The following is a 14,390-nucleotide window of genomic DNA, read 5'->3' as shown; positions in this document are numbered from 1 at the left end:
TATCGCTAAACGATACATCGACGATTATTAGAAATTGCATTTAATTAGAAATGTACGTTAAAAAATAAAAAAATATACACAAATTAAAGGTTATTCCATCTTTTTTAATATTCGACATGTTTGAATTGCTTCTGCAAGACTTGACAGTGCAAAACGGCATTTTTAGCGGAGCACTCGCAGACGTCCTTTCGATGTTTTACGAATACGCAGAGTGTTTGTAATCGATTACGCAAGTAGTTTTTATGAAAGCATAAGATTTTTCGATTCGAATAATCTTATACCTCAGCAAAAGGGGAAACGCCTGCGAGTGTTATCCATTACTTAATGATCTAAGTTAATTGTATAAATACTAGGAATTTTCGTGTCGAATATGACAGTGTAATTTCTCGGTCGTTACTTGAACGGCACCGTTTAATAAAGAGGCTAGGCTATAAATTGAACGTCTGACTAAGCTAGCAGGCTGCCACATATATACTATAATATTCTTCATTTTATGACGATTCAAAATTTATATTTACAAATTTAAACTTAACTTTGAATGCACTGCGTAAAGTCTATTAACAAAATAAGAAATTGTTTAAAAATATTTATAATTGGTATTTTATGAGTTTATTGTGATTTTGCTTTCCGTCCACGACTTTCTTTGTTGCATTTATATTGTTCATTTTATATTTATATGAATTTTATTGTTTACTTCACTATAATTGTTTTGTGTGGAAATTTGTTCTCATTTTTAGTGCACTTAAAATTAATGTTTATTGCACACTGGCTTTATTGTAAAACACTACACTCTTGCAACTTTATTACATTCATAGATAAAAAAATATAGACGAGTGTTCTATTGTCTTTGTTAAACTACAATTTGTAATAATCTACTAAAATGTAGAAATAAAAAGATATCTCACTATTATTCGATAATGTCTAAAACATTAAAGTGTTCAATTTGCTTTTTTAAGAACATGATTTTTATTTGTACCTAGTTGGTATTTTACTTGCAACATTGATGAGATTCTTTAAGAAAATTCGGGTTGTGAGTAGTACTTTTTGGTTGTAGAAAGAGAACTACTTAGGTTTTCTGTTTGTATTCTAATCATATCAAAAGAAACTATTTATAAGAATTCCATAAAACTACATTATCCCTACTAATATTATAAATGCGAAAGTAACTCTGTCTGTTACGCTTTCCCGCCTTAACCTCTCAGCCGATTTTGATGAAATTTGGCACAGACAATCTTTAGACCCTGAGAAAGAACATAGGCTACCTTTTATCAAAACACCACACGGGCGAAGAAGTGGGCGGAAGCTAGTAGTTCATATGATTAGTGATAATTGATATCTTCAATGGTACATGATTACTTACCTTATTAATTAAACCGTAAACTTGACTTTATCTTGATAATTACTAAGATTCAATGTAAGAACTTAAATTTCTGTAATTTCTTCAAATAAGGCTATAATTATTAGTAGGTACCTAATTGTAATCTAGAAAAGCAAATAATAATTTTATTTCAATACCATGAGCTTAAATATGTTTTATTTGTTGTAGAAAAAACCCATTCTATTGTATGTAATTTAGATTAAATGTGTATTCTAATAGATATTAATAAATTAAATTTATTTTTACTGGCATTCAGTTGTGTGTTTTATTTTCTTTTGGTAAGTAAAGCTTTACTATTTTCTTGAAATTATTAATAAGAAGTTAATTGTAGAGAAATATAAGATACAGTCAGATACTATAAAATAAAAGAAATATTCAGAAGTCTGATACTATTCAAAGTAGTTATCAGTATCATGAGACCATAGAAATCTATATATAACAAGGCACTAGAAGCACAATATACAGATATATACAGTAAGGAAACTTCATACAAAACATTCGAAATGGCTCACGCACACAAGCAAGCGTGTTTACGAGAATCTTAAGGGTATTGAGGGGGATCAATAGTAGCGGGTGACACATCCACATATTTTTAAAAACAAAGATACATTTAATTCAGCAGGTAATGCGTTTATAGAAAAAAGTTTGTATGTGTAGGTAATATTTTCGATGTGTGAGCGAGCCTTTCAATAAATATATGTACATATAAATCCCTGACGTGATGACAAATTAAAACAAGGCTAATTTTTATTTTCTGTAGATCATATGAAAGCACGAGTTCAAATTACCGATACTGAAATATTTTTAATCAAAATGTTAGCTACAGATAGTCAACTCAACTATGTTCATTTTTTCATTCTAAAAAAATTCAAACCTAAAATTCTTGTTTTAATTTAGGTGTATACGGTAATATAAAACAGTTTCTTGGTTAAATAATTGTATGATGATGTTTTCTCTTCATAATGATTTGTATATGTATAAATAGTAAATACATAAAAGGTATATTTTTATCGATAATCGTGACTTCATCGCTTTGTCAAGCACTAGCCAGATAATTGTTTTCTTTTATCATCCTCAATTAACAAAAAGGAATTAAAAATAATTATATTAATTTATCTTTGCTTTTTTTTTACGAATTTGGTTTAATTTTTCGTTTTAAAAATAATTCAGTTTACATAATATAAATTTTATTGTAAATAAGTAATGGATAAAAATAATTATTGAATATAAGTACCTACAAATATCGAGCTTAAACAATTGGTAAGTACATTAAAATATAGCGTTCTACGTCCATTACTAGCAGTTATTTAGAAAAACAAATACCTACAAATATACTGATAAAATCGTATTTAAACCTTGTGGTGTGTGTATACATTCGGATTATTTCTTCTTGTAAATTAATATCTTAGGTACAAAAAAGGACACCATTAATGTACTTAGCTATACGAGTTTCAATCTCGAAATTACTAATTATTAAATTAAAAAACAAACAAAATATACCGGCTGAATTGACAACCTCCTCCTTTATTTTTGAAGTCGGTTAAATATCAAATATCGCTTATCGCTATCGCTTCAACAGTGCTTACGTCATAATTTCATCGCAGGGGCTTAGCTAGTATACAAAGAATATACTACTCTCTAACGAGAGCTAGTATAGAAGTCGTAAGTGCGCGTGACATTGTCGCCCCTCAGGTGACTTCCATGCCACCCACTTGCCACCAGTGCGTTCGTCGCTGTTCAGTTGTTCCTGACACGTGCGTGAGTAAACTGTAAACATGGTGTGTTGCAGCATTTCGCAGTGCGGAAATGATTCCATAAATTGTAATTATACTAATAAAGGAATAACATTTCACCGGTAAGTATTTTTGTTTATAAATATTGCCGTTTTTCCTTAAAATTAAACAATATTTAAATATAAGTACGAATAACACAGTCGACCGTTTACTATTGTCAAATGTCAACAGACAACATCTGACAGGTCGGTTGTTATACCTGCCAGATGTTATCAAATGACAATTACAAGAAGCAATGTACTGCGATAAAGAGTAAATAATAAGTAGTCGTAAGCTAGTGATGTGATGTGTTAATTTTTTTTTGCGTAATACGATGTTAAAATATAATTTATAATTAATTAGTACATAGTTAACTTGATATTTATTTATTTCAATATAAGTCCTATGACGACTGATGGAAAAATTGAAATATATATTAATTTGAAATCTTCGATGTACTTAGTTAAAAAAGTTATATAACTGACATTTTTGGAGAATTCTACTGTCGATACAGAATCACAATAATTAAATATACAATAATGCCATAATGTAAAGGACATTCTTCGTTTAGGTTGACAAAACTATTTAATGTATTTATATTATGAACTATATTCTTTGTAGATTTCCACAATGTCCTGACATTAAGGACAAATGGATATCCGCGACTGGGAAAAGAAATTGGTTCCCTACAGGCTATAGTAGGATATGTTCAAAACATTTCAAAGAAGATGATTTCAATGTCACAACAAAAAGACGTACATTAATAAAAACAGCTATACCTACAGTTGACGTATGGAAATTGTTCAATGCCGTAAGCTATAAGTCATAATTTTATATTATAATGATATCTGTGGTTTGCTAATCATCATGCATCAACATTGTTTATTCTTTGCTGACTTTTAGAATTAAATTAGTTTGTGAATGAACATTTGTAACAAATAAATACAATATCAACTATTTTAGTCCACAATAATCAGCCACAGACATCGGAATCTAAAGTCAAAGAATCAAAGATACATTATCATCTTATCCACATCTCAGCTTACCATCAGGCGAGATCGTGGCCAAGCGCTTCCCTATTGCAGCGTAAAAAAAAACATTGCAATCAACGGCCTGTTATATTTCTTAAGCATTTGTTAGTTTTAAATTAATGTATATGTTATCCTAAGATATAAAAATTTAATATAATTAATGGGAAATAATTAAATATTTAGTCCGCAGACGACCAGCAGTCGAGAGCATCTGAACTTGAACCTGCATTAACAGACTCTCCAAGAAAAAGAAAACTTCGTGATGTAATTCTGCAAAAGAATCGCGTGATAAGAGAACAACGGTTAAAAATAAAACAATTACTATGTAAAACTATACGGTACCGTAATAAGATTAAAAAACTAATAGATCTGGTTAAAAATTTAGAGGATAAGAGATTTATCAGTGGGGATCAAGCATGTGTACTAGAAAATCTGAATATCTAGAAAATATTAAAATCTGAACTCAAGATTAGATAGGCAGATTCAAACTAAAATTGAAATCTGGTAAAGAAACTACGAGTGTTAAATATTCTGCAGACTTAAGAAGTTTTGTTGTAACATTCCATTTCTATTCGCCAAAGGCATCAATTTGTAAGGCAAAAGTTCGATACATGTTTGGCTCACGTACGTACTATCAAGGAATGGTATCAGTCTATTAATGCAGAACCCGGATACACAATCGAATCTCTGGCCGCAATTAAAGCAAAAGTCCAAACATTTAATATTATTATAAATGCGAAAGTTTGTGAGGCTCTGTTGTCTTTCCTATGTTATAGTGTAAACGGGGCTCGCAGAACATTCCAGATCTTTAAATTTATACTTTCAGCAGGAAATGCTACAATTTACAGACACTGTTTTATTATTTGTATAAATAGATAAATAAAATAAATATTGAAGTACATAATATATTTTTATTTCTTATCAGTATATCTACAGTCTGCCGTGGGCTTACGAGATGAGCCTACCACTGTATTAAAATCAACAAATATATATTTTTTATTTGTTAACTATCGTCTATCGATAACAAAGCTGATGATGTCTTGCATCACTTATGCGTTGTGTGACATTGAATGATCAGTTTCCCTGATACGTTTTCCCTCCTGATCCGTTTTCTGAATCCGGGCCTCCAAACGCAGTAAATTCATACAAAAGTAATGTCTGTGTTGCTACCAAGTTGCTACAAAACGTACTCTGTGGTTTGCTCTCGAGAAGACATAACAAGTGTCAATAATTCGCGATAATTCGTCACAGGTTTATAGTCATTATAGTCAGTCCACTATAAATGTATCTACAGACGCTCCGATTTGGTTGGTGCCAACCATATCGGAACCGACAAGGCAACCATTCCAACATTGCTACAGATTGTCCGACGGTTGGCCTTCCAGCTGTCAGTTGACCATAGAGTAATATGTCAGTTGACCATAGTACGAAGAGAATGGGCTAAATTCTACTATAGAAATAGAGAAAATTACAGTCATATGCGGCTCTTACAACTTATTTTTTAAGGTTTTTAATGTAGCCGCACTGTCAATTTTTTTTAATACTTCTAACATAATAAAATACGCTTGATTTCTGGCATCTCTATTTGCGTAATCTTTGTTACTTAAGTCCCACAAACAGGGAAAGTCTTTATATAGTTCCAGCAATTTTATTAATATGTCACGTTCGGTGACCGTAACTCCCTCGGCGTTCATGTTGACGTCCTACACCGGCGGCGTTGCGAATGTGAATGAGCCAATTACCTATATTACTCTATGGAATGAGCCGATTTGGTCGGAACAAAGCTTCCAGACGTTCCAATTTGGTTGGATCGGATAGGAAGTTGGTTTGGTCGGTATCGCCGGCGCATCCGACCACGTCAAACCAATATTAATAATAATTATGTCGGACCGACCGCTCTCTACACTTTCCGATTTGGTCGTGGTCGGATGGTTGGCACCAACCAAATCGGAGCGTCTGTAGATGCTATTAGAATTGCTTTTTGACAGCTCGACGGGTGATACCAGAAGTGATGTTCAAAAGATTATCGATTGTGATACCATTTCTATTATAAATTCAAAATATTATCATAAATCGAATCAGGTACGTAAATAATAATTACAACGTAAACGTACGATATGTAATAATAAGACCACATATCTATGCATTGTATGTTAAAACTAAACTTAACTAATATTTTATTCTTTATTGGTTTCTATCTTACAATTTGGTTGTCTTTACGTTTAAATTATATAACATAATAGAAGAGTTTTTCTGTATCGGATATATTTTACAGAGTATTTCTATCGATTATTATAATCTATCGACCCATCATTGAATAATTCTGTGTAGACATCACTAAATGGGCGGGACCAGTTTGTAGCAAGTTGGTAGCAAGCATAGAAATCTAAATAAAAAGACACTAGAAGTCGTAAGCGTGCGTGACCTTGTCGCCACTCAGGTGATTTTCACATCACCAGTGCATTCGTCACTGTTCAGTTGCTCTGGAGACGTATGAGTGTATACATGGTGTGTTTCAGCAATTCCCATTGCGGAAATTCTTCCACAAGTTGTAGTTATACTTATAAAGGAATAATATTTCATCGGAAAATATATTTTTTTAGAAATAATGCCGTTTTTCCTTAAAATTATAGAATATTTACAAGTATTACGAGTGTCACCATAGTAATCGAAATAACAATGAATGACACAGTCGACCATTCTTATTATCACGTTTGTTCGTATTGGAGCAAAAAGTCTCATATACTTAGGGATGTTATTCTAAAATAAACCGTAAACTCGTGCGTTAGGATACATATTCAAAAACTTAATTTAATAGTTAAGTTAGTTTTCACTAAAATCAAGCTGTCAAATAAAAGGCATAGTTTACTTGTGTGTACTGTTTAGCTTTCGGTTTGAATGTGTTGATTTTGGCGACAGCGGTTTTCATACGAATTATGACATTATAGCACTTCTATGTGTCTTGTTATTTAGATTTCTATGGTAGCAAGGTTTATAGCTGTCAAGTGTCAAGCTGTCAAGTATTTTTGTAAATAAAACTCACTTTGATTTGTTGCGAAGTACGAAATAATATAATAATTAAACAACTCCAACTATCTTTCAATCTTCGTTCGCTTTTGAAAATGGTGAAGGTATGGTATATGGACGATGACTGCGAAAGTGACCAGCGTCTGGAACACCATAGAAATCCTCCAGAGTACATCGAATTGGATGATTTATTTAAGAAAACCGGTGTCGAATACTTTAAAGTAAGTTAATTGCTCTTATCACACATTTTGTTAATCCCAGTCTTTATCTATCAGTACAATTGACTTCAAGGGTCAAGAATATCTAAGAATTCATAAAGACAATAATAATTATTATCAGAAATCTAAATCTGAATGTATATTTTTATTAGTATGGGTATTGACTATTAGGAAGGACCTTGCTAATTAAATATCATCTAGTATAACTTGATAGGTATACTTAGGTTTTATTTGTAATATGATTAAAATTCTTTATATTATAGCATAGTTTATACCTACAGTAGTTAGTATTAGAAAAAGAAAATTATATTTGCAAAATTTCTGGTAATTCTATGAAAATTCCCATTAACCCATTGAGCACCGAACGGCCAGATCCGACCGCGACACTCTCACGTCTTTAACCCTTAAAGCTTTTCTGTCACTTTTTTAGTACATGTACTTATTGCCGTGTAAATCTTGAACGTTCCAAAAAATCTAGAAAATTGATTACGTTGGAGAAAGTACGATAACAATCCTTTATTTTTCTCCTACATGCCAATTATAGAGAACATTTGATTCGTGTGCTAGGTGACTGTTGAATTTAGGGATTCCCGGAATTAGTGATAGTTTGTGTTTCTGGTCAATAACAGCTTTAATGAAATAGTTTCCATGTTTGATTTCTATTGATTTAACTTTTAGGTGAGGTAAACTGTTGTTTTTGCTCTAAATGTTATGAAATATTCAAATAATTCTCTGACAAAATATTCGAAATATAGCTGGTCCGTTTTTTGGGACAGTGCCGTAGATACAGGTAACTAAGAACCCATTGGCATGTCCCAAGAAACGGACGTTGCCATGATTAGTACTTTAATAAAATATCACTTTTATGGGATTTTCTTGCTTTAGAGTCTTTAATTATATGTAGAATTATTTTTAATTAAGTTTAAAATTATGAATATAATCTAAGATCAGTTAAATCTGTTAGGTCTACAATAGAACCGGGAGTTCCTCGACCTCCAAATGCATTTTCTCTAAATGTCCTAATCATCGGCCAAATATCACTTCACATTTAGAAAAACCATTATTATTTGTATTAAATGAAACCAAAGGTTACTTGACCTGAAATAATAAATGTTATTTAACATTCCATACAACTAAATAGTGTGATTGAGCTCGAGAGGGCGCAATTATCATTTGTTAGGTATTTAGTTAAAATTGAAGAATTTTTTGTTATAATAGATAGTGAAAATACTGTGTTACAATAAAACAATAAAATGCTACTTGAAATTGTTTTTAATTGTGTTATTTTAAGTGAATTTTATTTTTTTTCATTCTTATTTTATAAGCTGTATGACAGCGTTGTCCGTTTTTTGAGACAGCAATGAAGACGGGGTTCTTGGCAAAGGCCGTTTTAACGGACATCCTGAAAAACCTACTTACAGAAAATTTGTTTTATTTTTTTCTCTACTATAGTATTTTTTAATCAATAACTATCACTAAAACAAATTCAGGTGATATCTGGGTACATTATTTCAGGGCTTGCCGTGTTAAGGGTTAAACTATCTCTAGATACAAAAATTAACACACTTGCATTTTAAGCTATTGCAAAGCTTCTATCGCGGGCCTTGAGCGCGGGGACCGAATCCAGAAATTTAGTAACGAAAAACCTCACGCTCCCCACTCCGACGGGCATGGAGGTGTGGCTTGAAGGCATAGCATGCAATAGTTTTACCGCCGCAGTCCCACACATATCTTTTTTTTATTTATTCAATAAACAATTTATAGGGTTTACAACTTTTTTATGTAGTGTAAAGTCTAATGTCATATAATAACATTTCAGCTCAATGTAGAGACATTTGCAACAGATGGAGTTTTGGATAAGTTGAAAAAGGAGAGAGGATACACATATGAAGATGAAATTACTTGTTCAGAGAAATGCTTGGCCAACTACGAGGAAAAACTGAAATCATTCTACACAGAACACTTGCATACTGATGAGGAAATACGGTAACTATAATAATTTATTACATTTTGTAAATAATAAGCACTCGCCCAAGCTCAAAGGAATCAGCATGTGGTTGTTTGATGATTATGCGGTTTTCACCTATTGGAACTGTGATTAAAGACCCAAACTATTAATAAATTGGCTATATTGCCTACTGTAGTCTTTTAACTGTACTATTGCACGCCTCATAAGCGAAGCGTTGAGGTGGGTACTACTGTCACTTCGCGCAAAACATCTGATTTTTCAAACTTAAAATGTCTTTATGTATCATACATTGCACTTGTAAGATAATACATACACACACATATTAAGAAAAAACACTATTTTTAACGTTCATGATATTTTTGATGTCATTTTTGTTATTTAAACTAGTTAAAAAACAGTTTAAAAAAGTTCTGTCTTGGACGTCCGTGTGTCTGTATGTGCGGATCCTTTTTCTTGTTAACACGATAGCGACCGAAATACTTTACTAATCGAGTCTTTTTTTTTCTCTTACGCTTGAGTATGCTCAGGAATAGAACCCTTTCATTTGTCAGGGTCTGATTCGATGTGGTTTAATTGTTATTAAATAAACAAAAATAATAATTAATAAATATTTATTAAAAAAAATTATGAGGCGTGCACTTTTGGATTTTCCAAATTATTTTTAAAGTTGCATGCATTTGAAACATCAAAAATTTGTTCCAAAATGCACAAAAAAAATAAGAAAACAAAATAATAAAAAGTTAACTATTTGCCTTATGCTTCAATGAATTTGTTTACGATTCAAAAATTTTTTTATGATCTTTTTAAAACTTAAATTTCTACTAAACACGTTTCAGGCTGGTAGTGGAAGGTTCCGGATACTTTGATGTTCGAGACAAGGAAGACCAGTGGATTCGCATTGCCGTGTTCCCCGGAGACCTGATCATCATACCCAGCGGCATCTATCATAGATTCACTCTTGATTCTAATGTAAGTAATGAGAAGATAATTTTTGGGAAAGTTGTTATAACAACATTTTTTTTTATCCATATTGTAGCTTGCATGCATTTCTCTTTATACTTGCGATAAAATTGTTCATTTCCAAATACTTAAATCTTCTTTTTTATTTTTGTACAAGATGAATTTGGCATAATCTATACTAATATTATAAAGCTGAAGAGTTTGTTTCAACGCCCTAATCTCAGGAACAACTGGTCCGATTTGAAAAAATCTTTTGGTGTTAGATAGCCCATTTATCGAGGAAGGCTTATTACGCAATTACGCTAAGACCAACAGGAGCGGAGCCACGCGGTAGAAACCGCGAAGAGCTACTAGTATTTGATATAAATTACCTAGAGAAGAAAAACCTACATGGTTTAAAGAATTAGGAATTACTTGCATAATGCAAGTAATTCCTAATTCTTAAAAATAAAGAAATGCAAGTTGCATTTCTTTATTTTCACTCACAATAAAATCGAATATTTTTTTCAGAATTTTATTCGCGCCAAACGCTTCTTCGTCGGCGAACCAATATGGCTGCCGTACAACCGACCAGCTGACGACATGGAGTGCCGTAAGGAATATGTTGAGAAGTTACAAAAAGGATTTGTTGCTGCATACTAAAATGTTATGAATTTTTATATATCAATGTTAGTTATATGTTGGTTTAAGGATATCATAATGAATTCTTACTGAAAAAATGTAAACTAAATATTAAGGACCAAATAGATTTTTAATTGTTAGTATAATTCTATTCTTTTACTATCAGGCAAAGATTAAACACATAAAATTGTAAAAAAATTTAATCAATAGAGTAATGGTATTGCTTATTTTTGTAGCTACAGTTGCTATAGTAATTATAAGTAATGTTAATTAATATATACAAATGTTACTAGCCATTTACATTTTACATATTATAGAGAAACATGTAAATTTTTGAGATTATGTTATTCAATATACATGTTTAGTTATAATTATATTTTTATTTCATCTGTTTACCTTAGTTATATTTCAAGTACACACATAAGTATTTATCACTACATAGTATAAAACAAAGTCGCTTTCTCTGTCCCTATGTAAGCTTAAATCTTTAAAACTACGCAACGGATTTTATGCGGTTTTTTTTAATAGATAGAGTGATTCAAGAGGAAGGTTTTAGTATATAATTTATTATGTTTTAGACAAAGCGGGCGGAAAGCTAGTATTTTATACTTAGCACATTGAATTAGACAATTTGGTTTAGGAAAATGTTTCATTAGTTCGTTTCAACGTTCAATAGTTTGAGTGTAAGTAGAATATCAGTAGAATATACCTAGTCGAGCAGTCAAACTAATCAAACTATAAAGTGTTACAAGATATCCCAAAAGGGTCACAAAAGAAAATAATTTTAAATTCGCTTAAAAAACAACATTCATATGATAAAGTAATTAGTAAAAATATATAAATATATGCACTAATTTATGTTTTACATCTTTTTATAAATATTATTTGTTATCCATGGTCTCATGGCCTTCTAGAAACTGATCAATGTTAGAAATACACAACATTAAGTATATTAATTTATAACTATACATTTTACAGGGGTAAGTGTTTTTTTCGTAAATATAATCTTATCTAGAATATTGCAACTTAACACCTACAGTCTAGTTTTAAACACGTTTAAATTCTGTTTTAACTTTGATAGTACCTATAAAAAATTCATCAAGGAACATTACAGATTTTAAAATTATAAATCAAACTTAAATTCCTTTTGATATAAAACATAATAGACCGGGAGATACTGACACAAAATTTCGAGTCATTTGTAACAGGATGGCGGTTCTACAGGGGTCTTAGTACGCAATGACAAAAAGAAAAATGATGGTGTGAACGCTGGTACCGGTGGGTTAGTCGCGTGGGCGTTAGTCGAACTCGTCGGAAAAATAGCGAAAGTCAAACGATTTGTAACACAAAAATTTTAGAATTTACCGATAGCCCATAAAAAAGAAGTAGGCGGTAGTGTCATGCCATACTTTTCCGGTATGACTTACAGCCCGCCATACCGACGCGAATGTGTTGATTTAAAAAAAACAATTATTCAACCATTTGTACCAAGCTAACTTTTGCACAGGTAACCATCGTCGTGCAGCCATTTACGAAAATCGCCATGCCATACTTTTCGGACGATTCCAAATGGTCGCCATACCGCCAAAAATCTGCAAATTTTTTTTATTTCGCCTATCTTTTTGTACCAGTATTGCATTTGGCTTTTTGGAGAGTATTTGATAAAATGTGACCATTATTATATTTGCCATACTTCTAGTAGGGGGAAAAAGTGCTGTCATACTTGAAAAATAAATTTATTATTAATTTATATAAGTGAAGATTTCCAACACCTAGATCTTTGAAATTTTGTATTTATATTCGTTGATCCTCAAACTTACAGGAAAAATAAGTGCCATACTGTTACAAATCGTTTGACTTTCGCTATTTTCCGACGAGTTCGACTAACGCCCACGCGACTAAGCCGCCGGTACCAGCGTTCACACCATCATTTTTCTTTTTGTCATTGCGTACTAAGAACCCTGTAGAACCGCCATCCTGTTACAAATGACTCGAAATTTTGTGTCAGTATCTCCCGGTCTATAATTATACAACACAAAGAAGAAAAAAAGTACCTGATTGCAGTTAGAGCAAATCTTCTAGCATACCTACATGCCTGCTAATTTATTTTTTATTTTTCGATGACATAATTATTGATTTTGATAATCAATCATGTCACTTCATACAACTTCAAACATGACTGTGTGACTCAAAATAATTTATTATTCTATTCATAAACCGATTCAATTCTTATAAATTAGCTTCAAAAATGAGAAAATGCACCTTTATCCACATTCACGATATGGCCTCATTAAATATTTAAAAAGGTACTTTTTATTTGAACTGAATTTTCTATCATATTTTCCATCCAATCCAATCCAGTCATATAAAATACACAAAGAATAAGACGAGACAGAGTATAATGCAAAACTAAACATTTAAATTTGCAAACCCATTTTTGCTCATGGATTTTCTACAGGAGTAATAAGATTACCTATTTTTGAGTATTCTGACTTCTGAGATAACATGGTGTTTCAGAAACTCAGCTTTTACGTTTGACCTCATAAAGAAGAGAAAAGATGATTATTTTCTTATTGTGGTACGTGGCCATAGCTTACAATTATTACAGGTAAGTAAATCGATTTCTCATAAGATTCATTTAAATCTATCCGGAACATCGTTAATTTTTAAAATTGAACTTGGTTAAGAACTCCAATGAGAGGGGCCGAAGTTTTAGCAGATATTATTATGAAATAAAGAAAGATGCCTCTGTTTTTTTTAATCCTATTAAAAAAATATATATATACATATAGGACCCCTTAATTTGAAAGAAAGAAATAATAAAATTTGCATATTTTTTAATTAATAATATACTTATTCTCATACTTTTTCAGCGAATGTAGGCTCTAGATTTTCTTCATAAAAGACCTATATAACGGTTCGATTCGATACACTAAATATTTTACAATTATTGCATGCACAACTTCCAATCATCGTTCTTATCCGAAATGTTTCGTATCTAAACTAATATTATAAAGCTGAAGAGTTTGTTTGTTTGTTTGAACGCGCTAATCTCAGGAACTACTGTTTTGATTTGAAAAATTCTTTCGGTGTTAGATAGCCCATTTAACGAGGAAGCCACGCGGGTGAAACCGCGGAGCGCAGCTAGTTTTCATTTTTCAATACAACTTTAAGTAAGTACCTAGTTATAGCCTTTACAAAATTCCTGTGCATCCATTATTGTTAACTCAATTTATTGTACCTGATGTTACGCTTGGTGGAAGTCACCTTGAGTCTTGACGCGGACAATGTTAAATTGGTTTCAGTCCGTCAATGTAAAAAGTACATTTTGAATTGTAATGATTTTAGAATCGATTAATGTGAAATCGTTTTACATGATTATTGTTTTTTTGAAAAAAATAAACCTCTGGAAAT

At 31.6% G+C, this 14,390-nt stretch overlaps 1 protein-coding gene and 1 long non-coding RNA gene across 2 annotated transcripts; both read left to right on the top strand.

Annotated features, from left to right (window-relative positions):
* Window positions 1-3,012: 3,012 nt before the first annotated feature.
* LOC149488069 (uncharacterized) lies at window positions 3,013-5,082 on the top strand. Its single transcript, XR_016315793.1, has 3 exons — window positions 3,013-3,233; window positions 3,772-3,961; window positions 4,365-5,082. It is a non-coding gene; the product is annotated as an uncharacterized LOC149488069 (long non-coding RNA).
* Window positions 5,083-7,171: 2,089 nt separating this feature from the next.
* Adi1 (acireductone dioxygenase 1) lies at window positions 7,172-11,316 on the top strand. Its single transcript, XM_089696942.1, has 4 exons — window positions 7,172-7,429; window positions 9,246-9,412; window positions 10,232-10,364; window positions 10,866-11,316. Exons 1-4 carry the CDS (start codon window positions 7,304-7,306, stop codon window positions 10,995-10,997), a joined length of 558 nt encoding a protein of 185 aa, XP_089553068.1. The 5' UTR covers window positions 7,172-7,303; the 3' UTR covers window positions 10,998-11,316.
* Window positions 11,317-14,390: the final 3,074 nt, after the last annotated feature.

The sequence above is a fragment of the Colias philodice genome, chromosome 6 (assembly GCF_061535455.1).
Source record: "Colias philodice isolate Cphi_HAF_F1 chromosome 6, ilColPhil1 Martin Lab GWU primary, whole genome shotgun sequence".
Classification (NCBI taxonomy): Eukaryota; Metazoa; Arthropoda; class Insecta; order Lepidoptera; family Pieridae; genus Colias; species Colias philodice.
Note: the sequence above shows the minus strand (reverse complement) of the source record. Positions and strands in the feature narration are given on the sequence as shown.

Bases quoted from the DNA above. Each gene is read 5' to 3' on its own strand.
- Adi1 (XM_089696942.1), top strand. From the start codon at position 7,304: ATGGTGAAGGTATGGTATATGGACGATGACTGCGAAAGTGACCAGCGT. The intron at 9,413-10,231 runs GTAACTATAATA...AACACGTTTCAG, and splicing joins CATACTGATGAGGAAATACG to GCTGGTAGTGGAAGGTTCCG. The intron at 10,365-10,865 runs GTAAGTAATGAG...TATTTTTTTCAG, and splicing joins GATTCACTCTTGATTCTAAT to AATTTTATTCGCGCCAAACG.